Here is a 25,638-nt window from a genome sequence, read left to right on the forward strand (position 1 = left end):
AAAAATCTTCTCAGGTCTGGATCAAAAGATTCGGGCTGGACCGCCTCGCGTCTTGTGCGAGTTTTGTGTGTGTGAGCGCGTGCATCTGCTGCACTCTTTTAATTGACTCGTAACACTCGTGGCCAAGATAAATGCAAATACTAAAGAAGTCATCAATTATTTATGGCTGCCGATCACACGCACACGCACACAACAGCAGGTGTCTTGCTGCGCACTGCAATGTTCCCCCTGCACTTCATCTATATTTCACTTTTGACTTCTTCTTCTTTCCATTTTGATGTTTGAGTTTGGCAAACAAGCCCAAGGAAGTGTGAATAATTGAAAAAAAACACAAGACATTTGCCAACGAGACAATACGACATTGCATTTGACTTGAGCAGATATGAGCATTATCATGATTATATGCATGATAAAATCAGGAGTGACCATTCACGATATTGTAACGACAGGCGCAATCTAATGAGATTCCATCCTGTGGAGGTTCTCTTCTCCAGTTTAATATCTATTATTAAGTCCAGAGCAGGCAAGGTGAGGTTAAGAGTAAGACCCTCTTGAAATTGCTTCATTTCGTTATCTTCATTATGCTTTGGACAATTGAACTGCCATTTGAGTATTTCCGTAACTTGAAATGTGGTAGGAATGCATAAAAGAAGACCCACAAAAAGTCTCAAGAAGCCACGGCCAAAAACACATACAGTAGGCTGTTGGCCATGTTGATTTGAAGTGGCCAATTTAGGTCCTGATTCCAACTGACTTTACCGTACATCACGCCTGCATAACCTAGTAAACCAATCGACGCAAGACGTCATGTCTTCGATGGCACGTGCGTTTTGCTGCGGACAAACAAAAGCAATCCCGGAGTGCATTGCGTGGTTGTTCAAAGCCAAGAAAAAAAAAAAATCAATAAAATTGTTAAACGCTGTAGTCACGGCTTGTATAAGAGTGATAGCCGTTATCCCGATCGACTAACCGGCGTCTGGCGGTAGTCACGGCTCGTTTTAGAGAGAAACAAGAGAGACACTGTCCGGATTATTCCCTTCCCTAAACCCTCAAACAGCTATGAAAAATGTCTGCGCTGGATCAAACTTTGTGGTAGACCACACAAACAACCAGCTGAATCCCTTTTAAAATAACCAGAAACTACTACATCTGCACGAAGGTAATGTTCTTCATTGTTGTTTTTAGCCAAAGGCTAACGATAGCTCTGGGTAGCTAACACGTTGGTTGACTTACTATTTACTATAAATAACAACAGAACAGAAACTACAATTACGTCCAAATTGCGACCTCGCATGCGACAAAGTTCGATGATTTGGTCACAACATCCTGGAATGTTTTGAAAACTCAGCCCCAGTAGCCATTTGGACATAGCAACATATACGTAATTTCATCGGGACGTCCATTATGAGAAGACGCACAAAAGTTTTCAAGAACCCATGTTTGAAAAGAACCCGGAAGTCGGCTAACCTGGCAATAGCCAGATGGATATGCACTTCATTCAAGTGGGACCTCTCCACAGTAATTTGGTCAGGAAAAGGCGGGACATTCTGTACAATAATTCAAGCTGATTGGACGATGCATCATTCTACATGTTTGTTTTAACCAATAACGGCCATGGGTGAAAATTTCGTGTTCGTTCTTGCCGAAGGGGGGAAAAGCACGAACATCTTACCAGCTAGAAATGCACAAAGCGCCCCTCGCTGTTCAACATTCAACAAGGAAACGGCGAGTCATTCTGCGGGAACATAATTAATGGCAGCGTCCTTTCGTCCATCTTTGGTTTGTTTGTCAGCTCCGGCGTTGGCTTCCTGGTTTCGTCACAGTTGCATATCCCTCCCCCAAACACAATGTCGCTCTGTGATTGGTCGGTTATCAGCGGGAGCTGTATTCTCCGGGGTTTGTGAACTCACAAATACTGCAAGAATTCATCTTGGGACAGCAAGGTTAGAAGTCGGCCATTTTAGTTTGAAGCTGCTACTGACGGAATTTGACGGCCTTTTTTGCCACTTTCAGGTGTACGGTACTTCAAAACGTGCTGGTTCTACATTTTGTCCAATTGCAACAGCATTTGTTGCCGGGTCATCGACTGTCCGCCTTGAATATATTCATAGGCACAAATAAATTGATGTGATAAATCTACTCCTGACATCCTGATGTCCTTCCAACTCTTATCGAGTCCGGCGCACCTTCCAACTTTCATCAGGCTCGTTTGCACTGCATCGTATTGTGTTTAATATTTTGTGTACCCTATTAGGCTAAATGAGAGCATAGCGAACTTCCTCATTCAAAAGTGAGGACCATTATCTAAGGCAAAACCTGCGTATTACATCTCATTAGGTTCCAGGCTTCAGATGTTGTGCCTGTGTCTGTGCATATTACTTTTGCATTATTGACAAGTGTATTGAAAAGCCACTAAAAGCGAGACAACTAAATTAAATCTCCATCTCAAAGTGCCGAATATTACATTCATTTTTTTTCCGACCGCTCGTTCTTTTTATCCAAGCGCATCAGTAGTCAAATAGCGTCAGTTGAAAATAAATATGCAAATGTGAGGCATGTTTCATGTCTGGATGCATTGCTTAAAATAATAAGAGAAGACGTTCCCGGCTGTGAAGCCGCGTTTTCAAATGGTACCGTGTGTCAACTTGTGGCCGCCTTTCATCTCCCTGTCAAGTTTGACTCGCCAATGTTTATGACGCTTCTTTGACCAAACATTCGTCGGGCTTGATTGGGAGTGACTCAAAACAAACACGGCTGACAAGACGAATAGGAAAAAGCAGGCCGGCTTCAGATGAGACGGCGTCGAACATTACCTGGCCGTTGAAGAGCAGTCGTCCAAAGAGCTGCCGGGCCTCGTCCAAGCCGCCCTCCAAATAAACAGCACCTGTACCAGACATCGGACACACTTTGTTGACACTACAACTCCATCAGTGATAATTTCGTTGATGAAAAAAAATTTTCCCAGACGAAAATTAAACGAAAACTAAAACAGAAGCAATTCATTGAGACGAAAACGACAACTAAAATTGATTGATAATTTTGTCAATGACTAAAATGAAAATTCACACAATCAAATAAGAAGGAATGAAACATGGGCGGGAGAAAAGAACCAATCACAAACTGTTCAGTGTTCCATGCACATTTTTTTTTTTTAATGTTCAAATGTGTTTACATTCATTGCGCAGATGTAAAATTAAACTAAAAAAATTATGCAATTTTTTTTTTTTATTTAGGTAAAAACTAAATTATATTATTGTCAGTTAATCATTTTTCATTGAAACAATTAATAAAGACACCGTTGTGTACCAATTGGTGTTATAATTTTCTGTATAAAAGTTGAAATGTATGCTGAAGGAACATAGACGTGTCAATTTAGTCGGCGAAAAATTGCTATTTTTTTTGTCGACTAAAATTGCTCTTTATTTTCGTCGACTAAAGTAGGATTAAAACTAAAATACAATCAGATGACTAAATCTTTTTAGTCAAAAGACTACAACTAAAACTAAATGAAAATCTCGACTTGATTTCAACAGAAAGTGACCCGGAAGTGGCCTAAAATCAACAGGAAGTGACCTGATTTTGACCCAGAACTGACCTGATTTCAACAGGAAGTGCCCTAATTTCAACAGGAAGTGCCCTGATTTCAACAGGAAGTGACTTGATTTCAACAGGATTTGGCAGACTGTTCAGCACGCGGCTTTCCACCTTGCAAGAGTCAGCAGTCACATCCAAAATTTCCACTGACATTTTTCTAGTTACATTGGACAGTTGCCACATTCCAGAATTAGCCTTGTTAGTTCCACTGAAGACACAAAATTGTCCAATGGGTGCGAATGCGAGCGCGTTTGGCGTGCGACAGCGATTGGCTGGCGACCAGTTCGCTTCCCTCACCAAAAAGTCACCCGGCACCCTAACGAGGACAAGCGCCGTCGAAAACGGACGGAGAAATTGCTTCATTAGAGGCAGGACTGTTTATATTGCTTTGTATCTCTTTGGATGCAAAACGAGCGGAGGGCTTGTGTTGAAGAGGAAGGAGGGAGGCATGCCACCAGCCCGCAATAGATGACTTGAATTTCTCCAACCATGAACTATAAAAGTCACAGCAAATATTTAAACAAATAAAATAACACACGGCTTTGTTTATCCGCGTTGGAAACAAAAGACAATTTTATGCAAGCAGTGCACACAAAAAAAGACGAGGAAGAGAAAATAAATTGGACAAAAGGACTGGTCCAGAATGTAGGAACGCTGCTGGCAGACTGAACATCACAAATGTGTGTCTCTCTCGCTCGCGCTCTCTCTCTCTGTGGGAATGATTTGCAGCATCTGGCTCTTTTTTTCTTCCAGCAGCAAGTCAGCTCTCCTCCGCATCTTTTGTTCTTTTGACTCAACTCGCCGCAACTATCAGAGTGCCTTTAAGCGGCGCGCAACTTGCAACCATCACACTTAGGGCGGCTCATTCAATTTGGAAAGTAATAACCACCTGGCAAATTGGGTATACAATCATGCGGCCCCTTTTATTACGTGCATAAATGAGGCGCGCGCCAGTCGGAAAGGCGCGAGCGGCTTTCATGGAAGACATCAAAAACATATGAGGGATTCATCATCTGGGAAGCAAAAGTGCTTTCAGATGGCAAACAGGCCATTTGCAGCGCCACGCAGCAAAAGCCCATAAAGAAATACAAACAAATGACAAACACACAATGGCAAGCGCTAATAGACACGCGCGCACGTGCGTGCGTGCGACGGGCTGGTGTGTCCTTCGCCGGCAAACTGCTGGCGTGGAACAAATGTTGTTCAAATGTGATTAAGTCTACTGACGAGTCGCTTTCGCAGCCTCCGGCTCACTTGTTGTGTACACGAGTCGTCGGCCAAGAGCCGAGAGGACGACATCGGTAGAGGCAAAACGGGTCATTTTGGGCAAGCATAACGCCACATGTCATCTAAATACGCCAAAACCCGTGTTTGAAAATCATAATTGTCATGTGGCCTGCACTTTGAGGTCACATGATTGGAAAATTGCGTCAAGTTATTTTGATGACCAAAATTTTAAGGAAAATCACAACTCTAAAGTCATTGCGGACCTTCAAGACGCTGAGGGTTCAGCAATCCATCTATATTCCAGCGCTTGACCTCATTAGGTTTGCGGGACTTGGAGTGGCTAGCAAAGGTTGGGTGAGAGGCGGGATAAAAGCCGGTGGGATCTTCTACCAACATGGAAAACATATAATTGTCACGTGGCCTTGATTTTGAAGTTGGAATGTGCAATGTTAAAGGAACACAAGCCTTATGAAAAACTAACCAGCTATTCTGTGAAATGGTTGATTTCAACTCTTCCCTGAAAAAATTGTCAATTTATGTTGAGAGATAATGATTTTATAGCATGTTTTATGAATATTTTTGTGTTAAGTACTGTATCGGACATTTTGGACAGTCACGTGATCACCGTGACGTATCTCCTGCGTAAAATACACGTTGAATGACATGGCTGCCAGTGACAACAAACAACTCACGGGGAATTATCGTGCCCCACGGCGGACATCAAAGGTGGAATTACGCATTACAACAAAGAAGCACTTCTTCAAAAGCAGTATAGCCACAGAGGACACCGAAAGCCGGATAAAACTGGCAGATCCAGCCGCGAGCAACTCGAAGTGGACAGTAAACATCCGGGTGACTTGTACTCTGCTGCTTGGCTAAGCTACATTTCATGTGCTAAGCACGCTTTAGCCCACATTAGGAGCGGCCACCCACCACCGCCCCAACCCCACACGGAATGACATGAAACCAGATGTGTTGGGGACTTTACTCTGAACAGAATTGGCGCAGTATTCTTGCCCATTACGTCCGCAAATTCCCATTGAAATGAGCGAAGAAGGCTTCCAGTTACGCACGGGATACGTCATCAGGATCACGTGACCAGGAACATGGCGCTCCACACGGTACGTTCAATTCCTGATATTTATCCATTCATCCATCCATTTTCTTAACCGCTTATTCCTCACAAGGGTTGCGGGGGTGCTGAAGCCTATCCCAGCCTGCTTTGGGCAGTAGGCGGTGTACACCCTGAACTGGTTGCCAGCCAATCGCAGGGCACACAGAGACGAACAACCATCCACACTCACAAGCACACCTATAGACAATTCGGAGCGCCCAATTAACCTGCCATGCATGTCTTCGGAGTGTGGGAGGAGACCGGAGTACCCGGAGAAGACCCAAGCAGGCACGGGGAGAACATGCAAACTCCACCCAGGAAGGCCAAAGCCTGGACTCGATCTTGCGTCCTCGGTACTTGGAGGCGGACGTGCTAACCACTCAACCACCATGCCGCCTTTCTGATATTTAAATCGGTTTAAAATATAATTCAGGAAATAAGATGTCAGAGATATTTGCACTTATATTCTTTGTACACAATGCCTAATCCAATACTGGGAAATGATTAATAAATGTTGTATCACTTTAAGTTGATGGTTTCACCAAAATTCAGATTGTTACTTCACGTCCAACACTTTGTTTGCAGCTATGGTTGTTTTTTGAAGTGCTCTTTCCACTACATGTATAGCTGCTTTCATATATAAAAAGAGAAATTAAGTAAAATTTTCTTGACATTATGTTCTATGAGGCCCTACTAGCTTAAAACACGGTATTATGATTTATATTGATTTAGTGAAACATGAATTAAGTAGTAAAATGCACCCATTCATTTTTATCCAAATTAGGGGGCGGCCATTTTGTCACTTGCTCTCAACTGAAAATGACATCACAGTGCCAGGCAGGCTTAGCTTGCGTCATGTGACCAAACCTGGAGAAGAGGTGATTGGTCAGTACATGAGCCATTAGGTAAAATGGCCACCCGTGAGATGGATCAAAACGGATGTTGTTATTGTGCATTTTCTCCAGATTTTACAGTGAGATGCTATAGCGCCACCTGTTGACTTGACAGTCTAAAACCCTGTCACATTTTTGAGCTATTTCCCCTCCCTTGTGTCTGGAGAAGAAGCGGTTTTCAAAAATAGTCGTACGGCACGTGTGGTCTGAAAAGCGGCTCACTGTTTAAGTCCTTTCAGATGTGCAAGTCAAGTGTAATTTTGGCTGCGGAGGGCCGCGAGGGCCCCACCACATGAAGCTCCAAGGCCCGACTCTTCCCCGGGATGCTCTCCGCTAAGTATCGGCACTGGGGATTTGTGGTTTCTGCGGAGCTTGAGATGCTGCTGCTGCTACGTGACAGATGTTGCCTCTGGAGACCAGCTGGGAGACACAATTTCAATGGCTTTTAACTACCACTCATAATATATTTGCGTGCGTGTGAGCGCATGGAGGGGCTGGGGGCGTCCGGGAGGCAGTTAACTTCATTATTTGATGACACGGCATATTTGGAAAGCTCCCAAACGGATGCGTCAAAGTCATTGAAACACAAACTTTTTGCCACTGATTAGATTTTCAAGTTTCTCGCATGAAGGAGGGGTGGGGGTGGGGTGTTAAAGCAGGGAGAAACCAGCCGAGACCCCAGGGGGATTTGAAAAGGTATTAAAAATCTCAAAGCAACACCTTTTGGTGTCAATCAAAGGGCCTTTTTGGATGAAGAAAGCAAGATATGCAGTTAATTCACGCCGGAGCGGCTCTGACAAGGAGGCTGTCGGCGCGCCAAAAAAAAAAAAAAGGGTGCCCCAAAGCCATCCAATAAATTGCACAACTTGGTGTAATCATTAAACGGGAGACGTGTGAGCGCACTCCGGTCCGGCCCGGCATGCCTGCCGAGCTGCAGCTGACAGCCGCAAAAGAGGCCCTAGCAATTAAGATGCCGACATCCCGTTTCCAGTGGCGGCGTGACCGGGGCCAAACCGCCGCACGCCTTCCACAGCTGGACCGCGTTACCGCCACAGGGACATCACTCGTCAACAGTCCGTTGCGGAAATATGGGATGGATTCGAAGATCTTTTTGACTGTATGTGGGCAAGAGGAGTGTTGGGATATTTTATTTTTAAATCGTAATTAAAAGCATTATTTCCACAATGAACTCGTGATTCATCGGAAATAAACCACACATTTTATATCGGTTGTACATGTACATTAAAACATATTTAAAATGTTTACACTCAAGTTAACATAAAAGGGGAAAAAAAATAGTTACAAAATACAAATGTGGTTAAATATATTAGCTAATTGATAAAGTAATGTTATAGCAAGTAATTCTCAAAGTTATTTGAAGTATAAGTAGTTAGAATATCCTAAACAGCAACAAGTCAGAGATTTGTGGTGAGGTAATTTTCTACCACTAGCTGGCATTAATATTTCATGTTGAGCATTGGTGACAGGAATAGTTCATTTTTCTTTTCTAATTCAGAGCCGGACATGACAGTCATTGGTTACTAATTTCTCTAATTAGCTTTTTTTATGAAATGCAATATCATCAGTAGGAGTGTGAATTGCCTCGTATCTGGTGATTCATTGGTCACGATTCGATTTGATCAGATTAATTCCGATACGAATCTAAGTCGATTATTGCGATTTATTTTTAACTCAAATTTAGAAAATACTAATCAGTAAATTTGAACATGTACACAGATTTGTATGATAATGTATTAAACAGTTCAACAGTTTTTAACAAACAGGTTGCAATCTGTTTCATGTTTGAACAGCATTCAAATAAAATATTAAGGCTTCATGTTCTATTAATAGAACATTCTTCAATACTTAAAGTATGAACCTAACCCTAAGTAAGACTTTTTGTTGAATATTTCCATCAAAAATTGATGTTTTAATATCGATTCGGCCGCATATTGAATCGATTCAAGAATTGCGATATTTTACCAAATGGATTCTTCTTAACTCATTTACTCCCAATAATGTATAAATACGTTTTTTTTAATGTTCTAAGTGTCCCAAAGACGTATTTACACATTTATTTGTTTTGTTTTTTTTTATGCTAGAGCATACAGAAGGCTTTGATGCAGCCTCTCAACTGCAAAGAACGGTTGCAGAAATGGTAGTTATTACACAAACGGCCAGCAGGTGGCAGCAGAGCAAAGGAGATCAACCAGAGCCATGTAGAAAAAGAGCTCAATTACTTACAATTTTAAATAGATTTGTGAAAACTGATGAAACTTAGCTCTCTTCTAATGCTAGTTGCTGCAAAACGGAAAAAGATAGAAACATACTTTTTTTTCCTGATGAAAGAAGAGACTTTAATCTTTCTTTTTATATGTTCCATGCCTTTATAGCAATTGAACACAATATTCTGTGGGCCTTTCAAAATCAGTCAAAATCCAGTAAAACAGCTGGGAGCGAACGGGATTGCTTCTGTGAAAATGGCTGGGAGTGAATGAGTTAACATCCCTAATCATCAGTGTTGTTAACATTCTTCTGGTGTGTCTGTTGTGTGTTGAGAGGTTTGGATCCCAAAGGCGCTTGACAAATAAGACTTTATCTATTTATTTACGAAGAAGGCAGCACACAGGACAGTGTTTAATAATCCAGCAATGAACACGTGTCTCCGACTGCACCTACAGACAGTGAATTGCTCTACATCACATCGGTCCAGACATCACCTAAAGGATTAAGGATCAACATCACATAGCCTAAAACTAGTTGAAACCAGATGATGATTAAATGATGGTTACATCAGTTCAAAACAGACACTTGACCTCACGGTCGTGAACCCAACTTAACCCTGGCGTGACCTCCAGACATGACAGTGTCAAAGGTACAGTTAGAAGACAATTGTTTAGCTTTCACAGGGATTTTCAAATTCAAGGATAATTCAAGACCCTTGTGTGTAGGTTGAGATGCTTTTGACAGCTACTTGATGTTTCTCAGCACTCATACACAATTTTTGAGGCCTCACACACACCACATCAAGTTCACCTCTGCTACAAATGACATTCATTCTTTCTAGGCGCCCTTGAATAACAGACCCAAAAGGGCAAATCTGGAGCTTCGATTCTTTTGGGAGTGTCTGAAGGATCGTTTGCCCACTTGAGAGGAGATGAAATATTAAGACGCAGGGACACCTAAGCGCTCTTGTGTTCATCTTAAGATTGCATCGTGTCACGTTCCACTGACTTTGTCTTGGTGTGAAAGCTACTTTGGCAGTTGTCAGCGCTAATACAAACCATTAAAAGCATTAAACGCAGGTTGAATGCTGAACTGACCCTCATTCATCCGGGTGCACTTGGACAACAGAGTGGACAACGGTTAGATTTGGATTTAAAGGGGGCGGGGCCACCAGACAAGTTGCAAAGTGCGATTGTGAGCCAAAAGTAGAGCAAGAGAAGGTGCACGCCGGCTGTTTGACTGTCATGACTGGGTCATGCCAGGGTTAAGTTTGGGTCATGACCGTGAGGTCAAGTGTCTGTTTTGAACTGATGTAACTGACATCTAGTTTCAACTGGTCTTAAGCTATGTGATGTCAGGAGCTATGGGATGTGAAGAATCTTTCATCTCTTTATCTGGTCAATAGCCAATCATATAATTCCATGTCAGACCTGTTACCCACATGTCTAGCCGCAGCCAATCTGCTCGATTCACTGTAACTGAGAAGTGTGTTTTGTCGGGTTATTTCTGTGTCTATCTGTCCACCTGCTTCCTTTTTCCCTCGATGTCTTCTCATTGTTTCTGGTCAAGTCAAGTTAGTTCCATGCCTCTTGTTGTTATGTGAATATTTTTTGTCTGCGCTTTTGGGATCCGACTCCAGAACATAACAGCCGGCTGTTTGATAGAGGTCAGTGAGAACGCGCTGCAAGTTTTCCAGGAGAAAACGCGCGCCTCGAAACGAACGTCCACATCTGTCAGAAGCCTCATTCGGCCCGCGCCACGTTTAGGAGCGGAATTCCAATGTCTGCAGAGCCGTTCCGTGACCGACTGAAAAGCGTGAGTCAGGGGCGTACGAAACACCAGCGGCTGACAGTCACATTAATAACCGGGAATGAATTATTCAAAAACGCTCAGACTCTAATCCATCAAATAATATATTAAGCTCCCTCTCAGCTCGACGGGGGCTGAAAGCGGCAGACGGACGCGCACAACAACGCATTAAAAGAAACTTTCCGGCGACAAAAGGGAGCGACATCAAACATCTTACTTTTCAAAAAGTCCAGAGAAACAAGCCGCACGCGGCTACAATTGCCGCAATTAACAAAAGGGAACGGCGCTCGCTCGGCGAACACACCGGGCGCATTGTGCACGAATCTTGATATTCAGCGAGCGGGAGATAATCCTTTCTCTCCGTTCTTTTAATAGGAAGAGCTTAGAGAGAGCCCTCACAAAAGGTTCACCATCTGTATCCCCAATGGCTGCTGGCAGCGTATAATCCACAGATCAACTGTACAAGGAAATTAGGGCCATAAAAACAGAGCAAGGGGGCCTCTTTTCTTCGTCGTCGTCGCCAGCCAGCGAGCTCCGCTTTCTCTCAATTCCTTTTCAGTCGGAAAGGAAGCCGCGGCAGGCTTATCGAGAGTGGAGGACCTGAGAGGCAAAACAGTAGGCCAAGCGTTTCTATGAAGACGGCGAGTTTTTTTTTTCTGGAGACCAAAGAGGTAAAGTGGGCGCCGGAGAACAGGGAGGTGCGCAGGCCAAAAGAGCCCAAATGAGAATGGCCCACTCTTGGCAGAAGTTAATGACAGAGGATCAGAAAAAGCAAGATTTCCATTCAACACTTGGAATTATTCAGGGTTGCAGGGCACGCATTTGCATTGCAGATGTCTTTTGCTTTCCATTCCTTCGCTCCCTCGCTCTTTCTCTCCTCGCCAGAGAATTGCCCCCGCCGCCGGCTCGGGAGATAGACACGTTTCTCTGGCTGCGCCCATGCAAAGCAGCAGATTATCTGCCACTTGCAACGCAAGCGCAGGTTCAGCGGTCACCGTGCCCAGAGAAACAAATAAAACAAAGGTCAAAAAAACATGCACGCTAAGCCGTTAGCGCGCTCCAAATGTTATGAGTGCGGCATATTCGGGGCAGCGCCTTTAAAAATAACGCAGAATGGAGGAAGGAAATCGCCAGGAGCATTTCCGAGTTCGACACGTACGCGCGCAACCAGCTGCGGGGGCGGGCTTGACGAATCAATTGAGCAATTAGGAATCATGTTCATCGTGTAGAATTGAATTCATGACAAGGTTGTCCATGTCACTACCTGGCTGAAGAAATGACAAGACTTTGGAAAAAAGAAGAAAACAAGAAAGGAAGTGGAAAACGAGCGGTGTTGTTTAGAATGAAAGTTTGTTGTGAAATATCCAAATGATTCAAAATGTAAAAAAAAAAGAAAAAAAAAAAAAGAAATGGACATTAACTGACAATGCTGGCAAGTAAAAAAAAAAAAAAATCTGATCTTTCAAGGCTCACCAAATATCGTCTTTTATGACAGAAATGAAAAGACAGTTTCTAAATTCTTCCATTTTTTAGTCATCAGCAGCACAACATGGGCTGGTTTCAAACAAATCAAACAAGCTTTTGTGTGCTACTATTTTTTAGTGACGATTCAAACATCTGAATAGTCCTTTCTTTCTATGAAATACCAGCAACAACAATGAAAATGTGCTTTTGATGGCAAAATGGTTCACAAATAAATCACTAGTGTAACAATTTTAAAGGGATACTTGACTTATTGAGCCATTTTCAGCAGTAAAATGTTAATATTTTGTCTATAATTAATGTGGTAACTGCATTATTTTTCATATACAATTAGTACCTTTAAAAAGTAATTTTTCTACTTGCTGTCAATTGATGATGACGACATCACCTGTGCTGAGGAAGTAGGTAACGGCCAATCATGGCTCACCTGTTTTCGAGGTTGATCAGCAAACTGAGCCATGATAGGTTGTTACCTACTTCCTCAGCACAGGTGATGTCATCATCAATTGACAGCAAGTAGAACAATTACTTTTTAAAGGTATAAATTGTACATGAAAAATAATGAAGTGATCAAATTCTTTCTGGACAAAATATGAACTTTTCACTGCTGAATATTGTTCAATGAGTCAAGTATCCCTTTAACATTGGACAAGCTTTACAAACTATTTGCATGCTATTTAGTAATCGCAGTAGCATTTTTAGTAGCGTGCGAGGGCATACATCATAGCTTCTACTTTTTAAACTGAAATAATCTCCGTCATCTTTTCGCTTAACATGACAAAACACTTTGATCAATCACAAGCTGCTTGTAACGGTCGAATTTACAAAGATCCGCCATGTTCGTGAGATTGGTGATCTCATCCAAAAGAGATCCAATGCTGCCATCCGCTGACCTTAATTATTCATATTTCTTTTTACTACTTTCCCAGCTTTATGTTGAAACCAGAGACGGCCAAGACTTTTGTTTACTTATTAATTTAGAGATTTATATACGTTAAATCTTAGGTATCCCAAACTGTAGTGTTTTACACAAGGTTAAAAAAAATATTGAACAAGGATGCTTTGTTGTTGTTATAAAATTCATTGATTGTTCCATACCTGACCTATTGCATTTAAGTGTGAGGGTGTGCTACCGATTTTGCTTATACAGAAACGTGTCATTTTTGGTTGTGGATACAGAGACCACACTACTCCATTATTTATACAACTAAAAACTTTAAAATTCAATTCATTTATGGAGTTTAAACCGCCTTAAAATAATGTATAAAGTCCATCATGAAATTTTATCAGTCAATATACAATTCATATTAATAAAAAAGGGAAAGTGAGTATAAATTACGAGGAACAGACAAAACAAAAAACGATTTATTTCAACTCAAGGTGTCAGTCTGTGGAACAATTTGGATTGGAAAACAAAATCATCTCAGTCGATTTGTATTTTAAAAAAATATATAAAAGCACAATTACTGCAAAATTATATATAGCACAAGGACATGCAGTTGAATTATTTTGTCTTGTCACACTGAAAGCATCTTGACCACTCACTGTCATTCATTTTGTGTTGATTTTTTTTTTTTGTGTGTGTGTTGATTGGGGCAGACATAAGTATTACTTCTTTCTATCCCCTTTAATTTCTTTTACTTTAAAGAGTGAAACAAAAAAAATGAATTGAATTGAACTGAATAGAAAAAAATTGTAAGTTAACGACAATTTCCGTCTCTGGCGCTCCTCGTTAGGGTTCACTTCAATGGCGCTCAAAGAGTTAATTGAAACAAAAACAGGAAGAACAAGTGTGAATTGTTTCACCTGTAAGAAATCAAGTCGTGAATGGAGTTTGTGGGGCTACCCGGGGCAGCAATGAGGGTTACTAAAGGTCAAACACAACACGCTTCCTTCTTGCTATTAAAAACAAATTTTGGTGCCTCGGAAAGTAAAGAACGCCGCGTGCTTGTCTTGCACTCTGGATTGTCTGCTTGCTGAGACTTGGGGAAAGTGTTATTTGTTATTTGGGGGGGTGGCAACAGTGACAGCATGACTCACGGCGCGTGTGGCGCACGTCTCCCGGCTAATAACAGCCAAAGCCGAGATGAGAGCGGCGGAAAAAGGAGGCGAGAAGCACAAAAGACGCGTGGAGCAAAGTCGGAGACGGCTCGCTAACAAGGTCTTGAAGCCGGCGTTTGAGCGCCAAAACTGAAATGAAGATGACAAAAAGTCCCAGCGCGAGAAAAAAAGGCGAGATCAGACGGCGGGAAAATGACGCCCTCAAAGGCGCGTCACTTTTCCTCGCGTCGGCCATTTTTCTTTGTGCGCGCCGTGTCTCTGACAGCACTTTTCCTCGCGCAGGTTCCCCTCAGAACAGCGTGTTTATTCATCACTTTTATTAAGTTGAAATTGGAGATGGGAGGAGGGGTGGGGGGATGAAAGCGAGGAGGCGCTGTCGCTCGCTCGGATGTGCGCCGCAACGAGAACGCCGCCGACAGCCACGGGACAGAATAGATTACTACTTTGTCTCGGACGATAATGAACCCGTGACAAGTGCGGGGGCCCCGGGGCCGACAGGAGGGGGCCACGGTGCCAGTCAGCACTTTTCACCCCCGCCGCTTGACACGAGGAGGAGGAGGAGAAGGAAGATCTCTTGAAAGCCGTCGCGCTCTCTGCAGCCGAGGCGGCAATCAGGATGGAGATAAGATAAGAAAAAGCTGCAGACGCTGCAGCTTCTCCAGGAGTCGAGGCTTAGCTCGGTGGGACTGGCGAGTGTGCGCGTGCGGGCGTGGGTGCGTGCATGTGAGGCAACCGAGAGCAAGGGCAATTGGGGGGGGTTGCCCAAAGGTGCCGTAACCGCGTCTGGGAGCGAACGCCTCGGCAGGAAGCGACACTCAGATTAAGATCTTAATAGCTAAAAGGAAGTAAGGTTTAAAAGGGAACAGAATGGAAAAAAAAAAAAAAAGATCCGACACAAAGACAACAACAAGATGTGACTGATATTGAAGAAGCATCGCAACATGTTCAATAAAATTGAAATTGCTGCCAAAAGCAACCTGGATCGCATTCAGTGCATATTTGTACAGTGGGACCTTGACTTAAAGGGTTTCAATCACTCAATTGATCATTTATACCAAATCATTGTTTGTTATAGTTTTAGTAAAATATGAATTAAAAAATAAATTTTATATATATATATATATATATATATATATATATATATATATATATATATATATATATATATATATGTATATATAATTTTTTTATTTTTTATTTATTTATTGTTTTTACATTACGTTTTTACATTTTGTACATTACAGCAATACATATAAGCAACCTACAATCTCTAATAACACTGAACTCATTTGCTCCCAAAAACGTATAAATACGTTTGTTTGTTTTTTTAATGTTTTAAGTGTCCCAAAAACGTATTTATACATTGCTTTTTTTGTTTGTTTGTTTGGTTTTATACTAGAGCATACAGAAGGCTTTGACGCAGCCTCTCAACTGCAAAGAACGGTTGCAGAAATGGTAGCTAGTACACAAACGGCGCTTGGGGCTCTCCTTGCCCACATGCAATGGCATTAAAATACAATTATGTATGGCAGTTTTTTTTTTCTAACGTTCAAAAATATTGTATTTGCTCATAGCTAAACAACACACAGCATTTCTGTTATTTAGCCAATATTGGGAGGTGTGATTTATTTATTCGTGACTCATTAAGAATATTAATTGAAGTGTTATTTCAGCTGATAATGCAGGAGATATGTGGGCATCACTTGCTTTCACACCTTTCATATACAGGACATTACTCATTTCCTGTTTGTTTGATTTTTTTACCCATTACAAAGTACATGCTGATTATTTTCTTGTTGAGAACAACCCACAGGCTAGAATTTGGAACAAAAACTCCTTGTCGGAGGTAACGGTCTCACCTATGAGGGCCTCAAAGCAGTTGGCCATGGCGTGCCGCAGGTCCGACTCCCGGCACAGGTCTGGTCCGTGAGCGTAGAGCATGAAGCGATCCAACTCCAGTTTCTGCAAAAAGAGGACTACTTTCAAAAGACTCTTAGAAGCAAGACTAAAAGTGGTTTAGCCATCTTAGGAGGGGCTTAAAATGGAAAAAAATGCTATTGACATGCTAACAGTTAGCATCAGTAGTTGCCGTTGATTTTTTTGTTTGTTTCTTTAACTTTTATTGAATCAGGCTCATTGAGATATAAAATCTCTTTTCCAAATGTAAACTGGCCAAGACGCAGAAAAAAATTCTAATTATGTAACATAAAACCATTCTAGCAATAAATAAAAAGTGCAAGTCCGACTCCAGCTCCACTAGGCCACGCCCCCTAACTCATTACTCCCAAAAACGTATAAATATGTTCTATTTAAAATGTTTTAAGTGTCCCAAAGACGTACTTTCTATGCTAGAGCATATAGAAGGCTTTGATGCAGCCTCTCAACTACAACAAACGGTTGTAGAAATTGTAGTTATTACACAAACGGCCGGCAGGCGGCAGTAGAGCAAAGGACATCAACCAGGGCCATGTTGAAAAAAAAAAAAAAAGCTCCAATACTCACAATACTAATTAATTTGTGAATAATGATAAAACTTAGCTATATTCTTAACTCATTTAAACCCAAACAGATGAAAATACATTTTTAATAACTTGTCCTTCACTCCCAAAAAATGTAATTGTACTTTTTGTTTTTTAATGCAAGAGCATACAGAAGGCTTTGATGCAGCTTCTGACAGGAAGAGGTGGCTTAAAGCAATGGTAGTTATTACAAAAAAATGGCCATCAGGTGGCAGCAAAGTACAAGAGATCGGCCAGAGCCATGTTGCAACAAGTTCTTTTTGACAGTGTTTTCACCAGGAATGTGAATACTGATGAAACCTAGCTATATTCTAATGCTCATTGCTGCGAAACAGGAAAAGATAGAAATAGTTTTTCTTACTGATGATAGAAGAGACTTTAATCTTTCTTTTGGTAGGTTCCATATTTTTATAGCAATAGAAGAGAATGTTCTGTGGGCCGTGCAAAATCAGTCAAAATCCAGTACAACAGCTGGGAGTGAAGGGGACTGCTTCTGTGAAAATGGCTAAAACAACAAAAATATCGTAGTTTTTTGTTGTTTTTTTTGTCACAGATGAGCAGCATTTCAAAGAGCGAAATGACTTTCATTTTTGCAAAACTTGCAAACTGCAAGTCGACTTCCTGTGAAGTGCATCCAAAGTCCAAGTTGCCTCGCCGCTGACGCGCAAACAAACAGCCAGGTTGCCCACTTAATTACGGCTGCTAACCGTCGGGGGGTATGCCACCCCCTGCGACTCAAAACGCCGCGTTTGACAAAGGCTCCAACTCCGAGGGGCGACTTCCCCCTCACTTTCAAGTTCCTCCACGTGGCGGCGGATTGTGTGGATAAACATACATCTATTTTGGAAAAGATTATTTACCAGTGCTCTCCAGCAACTTTGGCAACGGCGAGGCGCTGGATGGCGCTCGCAACAAGGCCGCCGGCGACGCGACGCTAATGCCGATTGGAGCGGCCGCCATCTTTTGTATTCAGCGGGGAGCGACATGAAAGATGCACATTTTTTAATTGCTTTCTCGCTCCGGTGCCGTTGCGGACTTTTGCTGGCGAGCCGCTCCAACGAGCTCGATGGGTCGAGCAGGTTTGAAGCCTGCAGTGTTTCCGGAAGACCTACAGCCCCCCCCCCCCGGGACCCCGGGCTCTTCCTCCCAAACGAGCACCTTTTAACTCCAATTACAAAGCTGTAAGGGCAAAATGAGGGTAGAAACGGGGAGGCGGATGGCAGCTCGACAGGATCCCGGGTTTCCCCTGTGCCCCCTTAAACCGAAGTGGAGTTTCAAACAATCTCCTGTCAGCTCACCTTTGCGAGCATCGCCAGATGCTGGTTTTGCACGATGGCTGTTCTGTAGGTGGCCAGGCCTCCTTCCTCCAAAGTGGGGAAGAGGTAGTACAAGTGGACACTGCAGAAACAAACACACATACAGGAAATGAGTAAGTTCGCTCGTAGGCAGCACAGTGCAAAAAGTGGATTGCAAGTCTGCTATACTGTTCTCGGGCGGGTTCAAATCTGGGCGGTGGCCTGTTAGGCGATTATAATTTTTAATTGTAATTAATCGCATGACTTTAATCGTTAACTCATATTGGTTCTAAAACGAACAATAAAATATATATTTTTTAAGTTTTCATAATCTTGTTAACATAAAAGTGGGAAAAATGTAAACTAATAGAAATATGGCTGCATCTTTTCGTCATTGATACAATAATTCCATAATTTGTAAAATTGAGTTAAAATTGACAAGATGTACTGTACAGTAAATAAAAACAAAAAAAAATTATTTGTGTTGAGGTAATTTTTCTGCCACTAGATGGCATCATTTCATTTGTAAGACATTGGTGACAGCTCAACGCATGTTTCTTTTCATATTAAGAGCCATCTATTTTTTTTACATGAAGTAACGTGGGAAATTCTGCACATTTTTTAAAATTGTAAAATACAACTTGACCCCAGTCTCCACAAATATATGCATTATTACTGAATTTATCACTGCCAAATTTTGACGTGGACGTGTCTGCTGCATTGCGACTGGAATTCCCCCAGTACAAGTTTTCCAAGTAAGGGGCGTGAAAGGAGGTTTAAATTAATTTGAAATTAGCGCACTAATTTTGACATCCCTATTATTTATTTATTTTTTTATTTTTTTATTAGCTCCCACTCAATTCTGGTAAATTCAAAGCATTATTAATTTTTACTTTTTAATTGTGGGAATTATTGAGATTCTTTATTATTATTATTACCATTATTATTATTAATTATTCTTATTATTCTTATTATAGCATTTTATTCTCCTCACTTTTTTTTTTGGAATCAAACAACTCCCTACATAATACTTTTCCTACATTAGTACAAGTTTTCCATCAGGCGTTAAAATAAAAATGGTGTTAAAGGAGGTTTAAATTAATTAGAAATTAACACACTAATTTTGACATCGCTATTTTTTTTTTTTTTTTTTATTAGATCCCACTAAATTCTGGTAAATACAAAGCATTAATTTTTACTTTTTAATTGTGGGAATTAGAGATTCATTATTATTATTATTATTAATATTATAGCATTTTATTATCCTCCTTTTTTTTTTTTTTTGCAATCAAACAACTCCCACATAATACTTTTCCTAATAAATTCCCCCGCAATTTCTAGAGAAATTGCACTTATTTTAGTTCATGAAATAAACTGTTGTGACTAAAATTAAAAAATACACTACTAAACATTGAACAAAGTATTTACCGACTACATAATGAATTCTAATTACATTCTTTACTTCATCTGACCGTCATGGTCTGGTGATCTTTTCAAGGTGTTTGAGAGAAACTTGTGGAAGTCTCTCCAGCAACCCTAATGAGGAAAAACGCCATTGAAAATGGACAGATAATTCTTTCGTATTGGAATCCACAATGGGCACAAAAGCGTCGAGTGTCATTTCAAGGCGGGCGGGTGAGTTTTTCTCCCTCATGATTCGTTTGTTGAACTTTTCAAGGCGTTTCCGGGCCCGAGCCACCGCCAGCGAACGCATCGGCGGTTTTCGCAGCTGGCTTCCGGGAGGCGTGGGGGGGGGTTTCCATTTTCATTAGCAGCCGGCGTCGGCCAAACCTGCAGCGTGTCATTTTGATTTCATCCCAATCACCAACAGACGTTTAATTCAGCCGTTTGTAATCAACGGCGGGACAGGAACGCAGGTGGCGTTCACTTGCCCAAATTCCTGTTGGAATGTTGGCTGGGAAACAAAAGTGCTTCAATTGAATCCAAAAAACTTTTAGTTAGTTCCATGGAAAATGATTAAAAAGTTTACTTTGAGGTCAGAAGAGGGCAACGTATGGTCAAATATGGACCAGTTTGTTGCAATAAAGGGGAAATCAAGTCTTGACAATAAAATGTTATTCTTCGCGCTCACACTAGTCTCAACACGACGTTCTGATTAATATTTGCGTGTACGGCATTTGAATTAAGCAGAAAAATCCATCCATTTGTATCCATAATCAGGAGGCGGCCATTTTGACACTTGCTGTCAACTGAAGATGACATCACAGCTGCTCAGGACTAACAACCAATCACGGCTAACCTATTTTGTGGGTTTGCTCATGTCAAGCTGAGCTCGCCCTGTGATGACTTTTCTTCTTTTATAAATTCACTTTGTATTCATTTATATAATTTTAAAAATGGGGCAATTATTTAATTGCCCCATTTAAAAATGTAAATATTTAAAAATATTTAGAACATATTTTTACATTTACTTTAATTAGCCCGATTTTTTTAAATAAATCACTGGGCGATTACAATTATCCATCCATCCATCCATTTTCTTAACCGCTTATTCCTCACAAGTGTGGCAGGGGTGCTGGAGCCTATCCCAGCGGGCTTTGGGCAGTCGGTGGAGTACACTCTGAACTGGTTGCCAGCCAATTGCAGTGATTACAATTAGTTCAAATGAAATTACATGAATAAAAATTAAGTATTTTACTATTATGTTTTTTTCAATTGGAAAAGTAAGCCATATGTACATTGATTTTTCTTTTTAATTTAAAAAAAATCACTTGCTTTTTTCCGTTTCACCTATTTTGTTCGTTTTTCTTGTTTTTTTTCTAACAAATGACCTCACTGTTCTATTCATTTTAAATTGAAAAAAAAATAAATAAATAAAAAAAAAAGAGCACTTGAACATTAAAGTTTACCCACCCTTGCCATCAGAGCTACTTTATATGAACGCTGTGGATAAAAACAAATAAACGGATCAATGCACTAATCAGACGTTTGTTAATTGTTCATCTTATGATGTATCAAACAATTGTCTTGACTTTTCTGTCCATGTTTGGATGGTTTGATGCAGAAGAACATCTTTGGAATGAGCTAAGAGAGACAATTTCCAGAATGAGAGAGAAAAAAAAAAACAAGACCACAGAAGCTCCCAAAACATGAATCGGCTCCAAGACACTGAGAGGAACTGGTCCAAGATTGTGACTGAACTTTACTTGCTAGTTCCGCTGAAATATTTACTCGCAAATATTGCGGCAGGACTTATTTATTTTACATCATCTGCTTTTAAAAGCGTCCTCCAGACGAGCAAAAAAGCAGCGCCACACGGGCTGGCCCCGCATTGCTGCTTCCATGTGCAGAAAATATCCTGCTGGCTGGACAGCAGCGGCTCAGATGGCCTCGGTGGGGCGGCGTTGCTGTTGGGTGTGTATGTGTGTGCGGCAGGCGTTCGGTTGGATCTGCTGTAGCCATTTAACTGGACAAGAGGCTGATAAATAATTCAGAGAGCCAGAACGCGGGCTGAGCATGTCTCATCCGACGCTAACAATCCAAGACGTGGGCAGAGGATGGCAAGACGGGAAGTGCTGGCCAATTCTTTGTTGTCTCACAAAGTGAGAGGCTGTGAACCAATGAGACATGCTTCAGCTTTTCTTTTTTTCCTCCATTTGCACTTAAGCTGGCGCAGAAAAAAAAGAGAAGACTTTCTTACGTGGGTTACTTCCTCCCATATTCCAAATGGAAAAAAAAGCATGGGAGGTTAATTGAAGACTTTCAATTGTCTACAGGTGTCAACGTGCGTGTGAATGTTTGACTATGCGCCCAATCACTCGCTGGCGACCAGTCCAGTTGGTACGACTGAGGGAGGTTAATCGGGTTGTTGTTGTTCTTTTTTAAATCTTGATTTTGCCCTTTCCCAAACAAGAACTTCAAACGCCTGACAATCTTACAGGCCCCCTTCCAAAAGTATCGGAATGGCAAGGTCTAGTCCTTCTGAAGAGGAGACCGAAGGGAGAAATCACCACAGTCAAAAAAGAAACGAAAAAGGCCGCAGTAAAGGCCTGGAAAAGCATTTCAAATGAACATCAAGTCAATGGATCACTGGCTTGATGCAATTATATTGCAAATAAGAGTTGTGCCACCAAATTCATTCATTCATTTTCTTGACCGCTTTTACTCACAAGGTCGCGGGGGTGCTGGAGCCTATCCCAGCCGGCTTCTGGGCAGTGGGCAGGGTACACTCTGGACTGGTTGCCAGCCAGTCGCAGGTGCCAGCAAATATGAAACATTATTCACTTTTAATCATATCTGCTCTGATACTTTTGCTCATGTGAAAAGTGGGTGGATTCAAACAAAAGGTGCTCTTGCCTGAGTTGTTTCACACATTTAGAAGTGCATACCATGGAATAAAAAGCTGACATTCTCAATTTTTGTCTCGAAACAAAGAGCAAGACCTTGGCATTCCGACACTTTTGGAGCAGACTGTACATCTATAAGAAGATCGAATGGATTTGTTTTGATAACCAGGTCCAAAACAGGTCACACCAACAATTTCAACCAAATAGTAAATGTGGTCAAAATTTTATGTTCAATATTATTTGTAATTCAAGGTATCACATCATCAAGGTACCATCAGGACTATAGCATCTCAGTGCGGACTCAGATTTGTTTTGTTGTTGTCTTGGGCTTGACTCGGACTCCTCGGCATTTGACCCGGACGTGGCCACTGGACTCACAAAGTATTTGTATTGACTCGACTGAGTCCGACTATGTTTTTATTCCTGAAAATTGACGACGTCCTTCAAAATAAACTTGAAATAAAGCTTTTCAGATTATCAAAAGAGACCGGAATTGACATTGGTAAGCATAATGAAATTCCTCTAATATTGTGGTCATGCAAATAGTATTTTTCTGTCTTAAAGGAACTCAATACTTGTGAAAAACTAACCAACTATTCTGTGAAATGGTTAATTTCAACTCTTCCCTGACAAAAATGGCCAATTTGTGTTGAGCAATTATGTTTTTCATCACACTTTCTCTGAATATTTTTGCGTTAAGTACTGTATCGGGCATTTTGGACAGTCACATGATCATCGTAACGTATCGCGTGCGTAAAATACACAGAGAATGACGGGGCATGAATGACAACAAAGAGACTGACGAGGAATGATCGCGACCCACGGTCGGACATCAAAGGTGGAATTACACCTTACAACAAAGAAGCACTTCTTCAAAAGTAGTAAAGCCACAGAGGGCACCGAAAGCCGAAATAAAACTGGCAGATCCAGCCGCCGGTGAGTCGAAGTGGAGAGGAAACATCCGGGTCGCTTGTACTCTGCTAGGCTAAACTACATGTCGTGTGCTAAGCACGCTTTAGCCCATATTAGGAGCGGCCACTCCCCACCCCCACATGGAATGACATGAAACTGGACGTGTTGCGTACTTTACTCTGAACAGAATTGGAGCAGTATTTGGGATCGAAGACGTCTTTTTCTTGCCCATTGCGTCCGCAAATTCCCATTGAAATGAGCGAAGACGGCTTCCAGTTACGCACGGGATATGTTATCACGATCACGTGACCAAGAAAATGGCATCCCTCATGGTGTGTTCGATTTCTGATAGTTAATCGGTTTAAAATAAAATTCAGGGAATAAGATGACAGAAGAATTTGCACTTTTATTCTTTGTACAGAATGCCCAACCCAATACTGGCAAATGATTAACAAGTGGTGTATCGCTTTAAGGTCTCATCTGGACTTGGACTCACATCTTTGTGACTTAGACTCGATTATAGCCCATAATCCCACACCATGTGTCATATAATAATTCCAAATCAATCTGCATGCTAAACTTCCTTTGTTTGCTGCCACAAAAGCCCTGGACTTTAATTTTCTTGTGGTCAAATCCTGCTTGAGGAGGAATCAAAAGCACGGAGGGTGGTTTGTCGTCGTAGGTGGTGTGCTCGATTAATAATGGCCACGTATAATTAGTCCCAGGCTAGGCTAAGTGGCGGGCAGCAGTGACCGACTGCGCGCACCCCGCAGTCAATAACACACTGAGCCTTGCAGACAGCTAATTGCAAGTTGTCATGACACCTCTCAGGCCCACAAAAAAAAAATAAAAATAAATAAATAAATTGGCGCGTGGTTGGGGGAGGTAGGAATTACATCCACGCTTCCAATTACCTGGAAATCACTGTCTCCGCACGCCGAAAGCGCAGAGACGACTTGTGACAGACACCCAAAGACGGAGACGATGAGAGGAAAAGAGGGAGTGAAGCGGTTGGAGGTGGTGGTGGTGAGAAACAGGCTGACAGTATTGCAGTCGCCTTCAATTAGCGCTCGCGTCGATCAGGCGCGGCAGCGGAACCTTCTTCTTACCTGGTGAGGAACTCCACGACAGCGTCGCCCAGGAACTCCAACCTCTCGTTGTGATTGATCCTGAGGACGGGCGGATGAGAGAGAACAACATGAAACGCGGCAGAGAACAAGCGCACGCTCGCTCAAGCAGAATAGCAGCGCGGGGATGATGAACCGCGATGCCAGAAAATGGAGGAAGTCCTCCATGATCGCTTCGATTAGTGCCAAGTGGAAGATGAGGACCAGCACTACAGAAACCATCACTTGTTCTATTGATAATACAATTACAAAAAGCATAAAAATAAAATTGAGTATTTTCATTTCATTTTCAAATTGATGATTTGAATCGATTTTTTCCTCTTCGCCTACAGAATAACCAATATGACGAAAGGTTTTTGTTCCCTTATGAAATTTAGTTTATTTTTCCTGATACCAGACAATGGTGCCAAAATGTTGCAAAAATTGAAAATAAGAATCCCATAAGTACGTCATAATTTAAAGTCGCCTTTTTCATATCTGGTGGCTTAATTTTTTTTTTGTATCATCTTGCTTACAATCACACACGAAAGCATCCCTGGTGAAGGTAATCCTGAGCAGGCATTGGCACGCCCTTAAAATGAGTTCATTTCATTTGGCCCGAGATCTCCCGTCCTTCCGCCATTACAAGTTAATTTTCCTGTCAGCGGGCCTGCCGGGAATCTTAATCACGAGGCTGCTACCTTTGATTGCTCCCATGGTTAGCGATAGCATGAAGACGCATTTGTGCGGCGGCGGGCGGCCTACCTGGAGGGGGACGGGTCATCTTGGCCCAGACGGGACATGATGTTAATCAAAGTGTTGATTCCTGAAAGGGAAAAGCGGCAGGGTGGCCCGGTTAAAGCGCAGTTGGGGGGGGGGCAGATGAGGATGAGGAAAAAGAAGAGAAAGTGGAGAAGGATGAGTTGAATTAGAAAAAAAAGAAGAAAATTAAAAAAGAAAAAGAAAAAATGTAATAGATGTAGTAGTAGTAGAAGTAGTAGTAGAAGTAGAAATAGAAGAAGAAGAAGTAATAGTAGAAGTAGTAGTAGAAGTAGAAGAAATAGAAGTAGAGAAGTAGAAGAAGTAGTAGAAA

At 41.7% G+C, this 25,638-nt stretch overlaps 1 protein-coding gene across 2 annotated transcripts in view; it reads right to left on the reverse strand.

Moving 5' to 3' along the window:
• Window positions 1-25,638, reverse strand: part of drosha (drosha ribonuclease III) — a 131,997-nt gene that overhangs the window by 63,499 nt on the left and 42,860 nt on the right. For both annotated transcript variants that reach the window (XM_077509118.1, XM_077509119.1), the window contains 5 exons: window positions 25,311-25,371; window positions 24,549-24,608; window positions 18,224-18,323; window positions 16,266-16,368; window positions 2,814-2,884 (listed from right to left, as the gene is read on the reverse strand). In XM_077509118.1, the coding sequence (XP_077365244.1) occupies window positions 2,814-2,884; window positions 16,266-16,368; window positions 18,224-18,323; window positions 24,549-24,608; window positions 25,311-25,371 (395 nt within the window). The remainder of the gene's footprint in view (window positions 1-2,813; window positions 2,885-16,265; window positions 16,369-18,223; window positions 18,324-24,548; window positions 24,609-25,310; window positions 25,372-25,638) is intronic.

Source organism: Festucalex cinctus, chromosome 20, assembly GCF_051991245.1.
Source record: "Festucalex cinctus isolate MCC-2025b chromosome 20, RoL_Fcin_1.0, whole genome shotgun sequence".
NCBI lineage: Eukaryota > Metazoa > Chordata > Actinopteri > Syngnathiformes > Syngnathidae > Festucalex > Festucalex cinctus.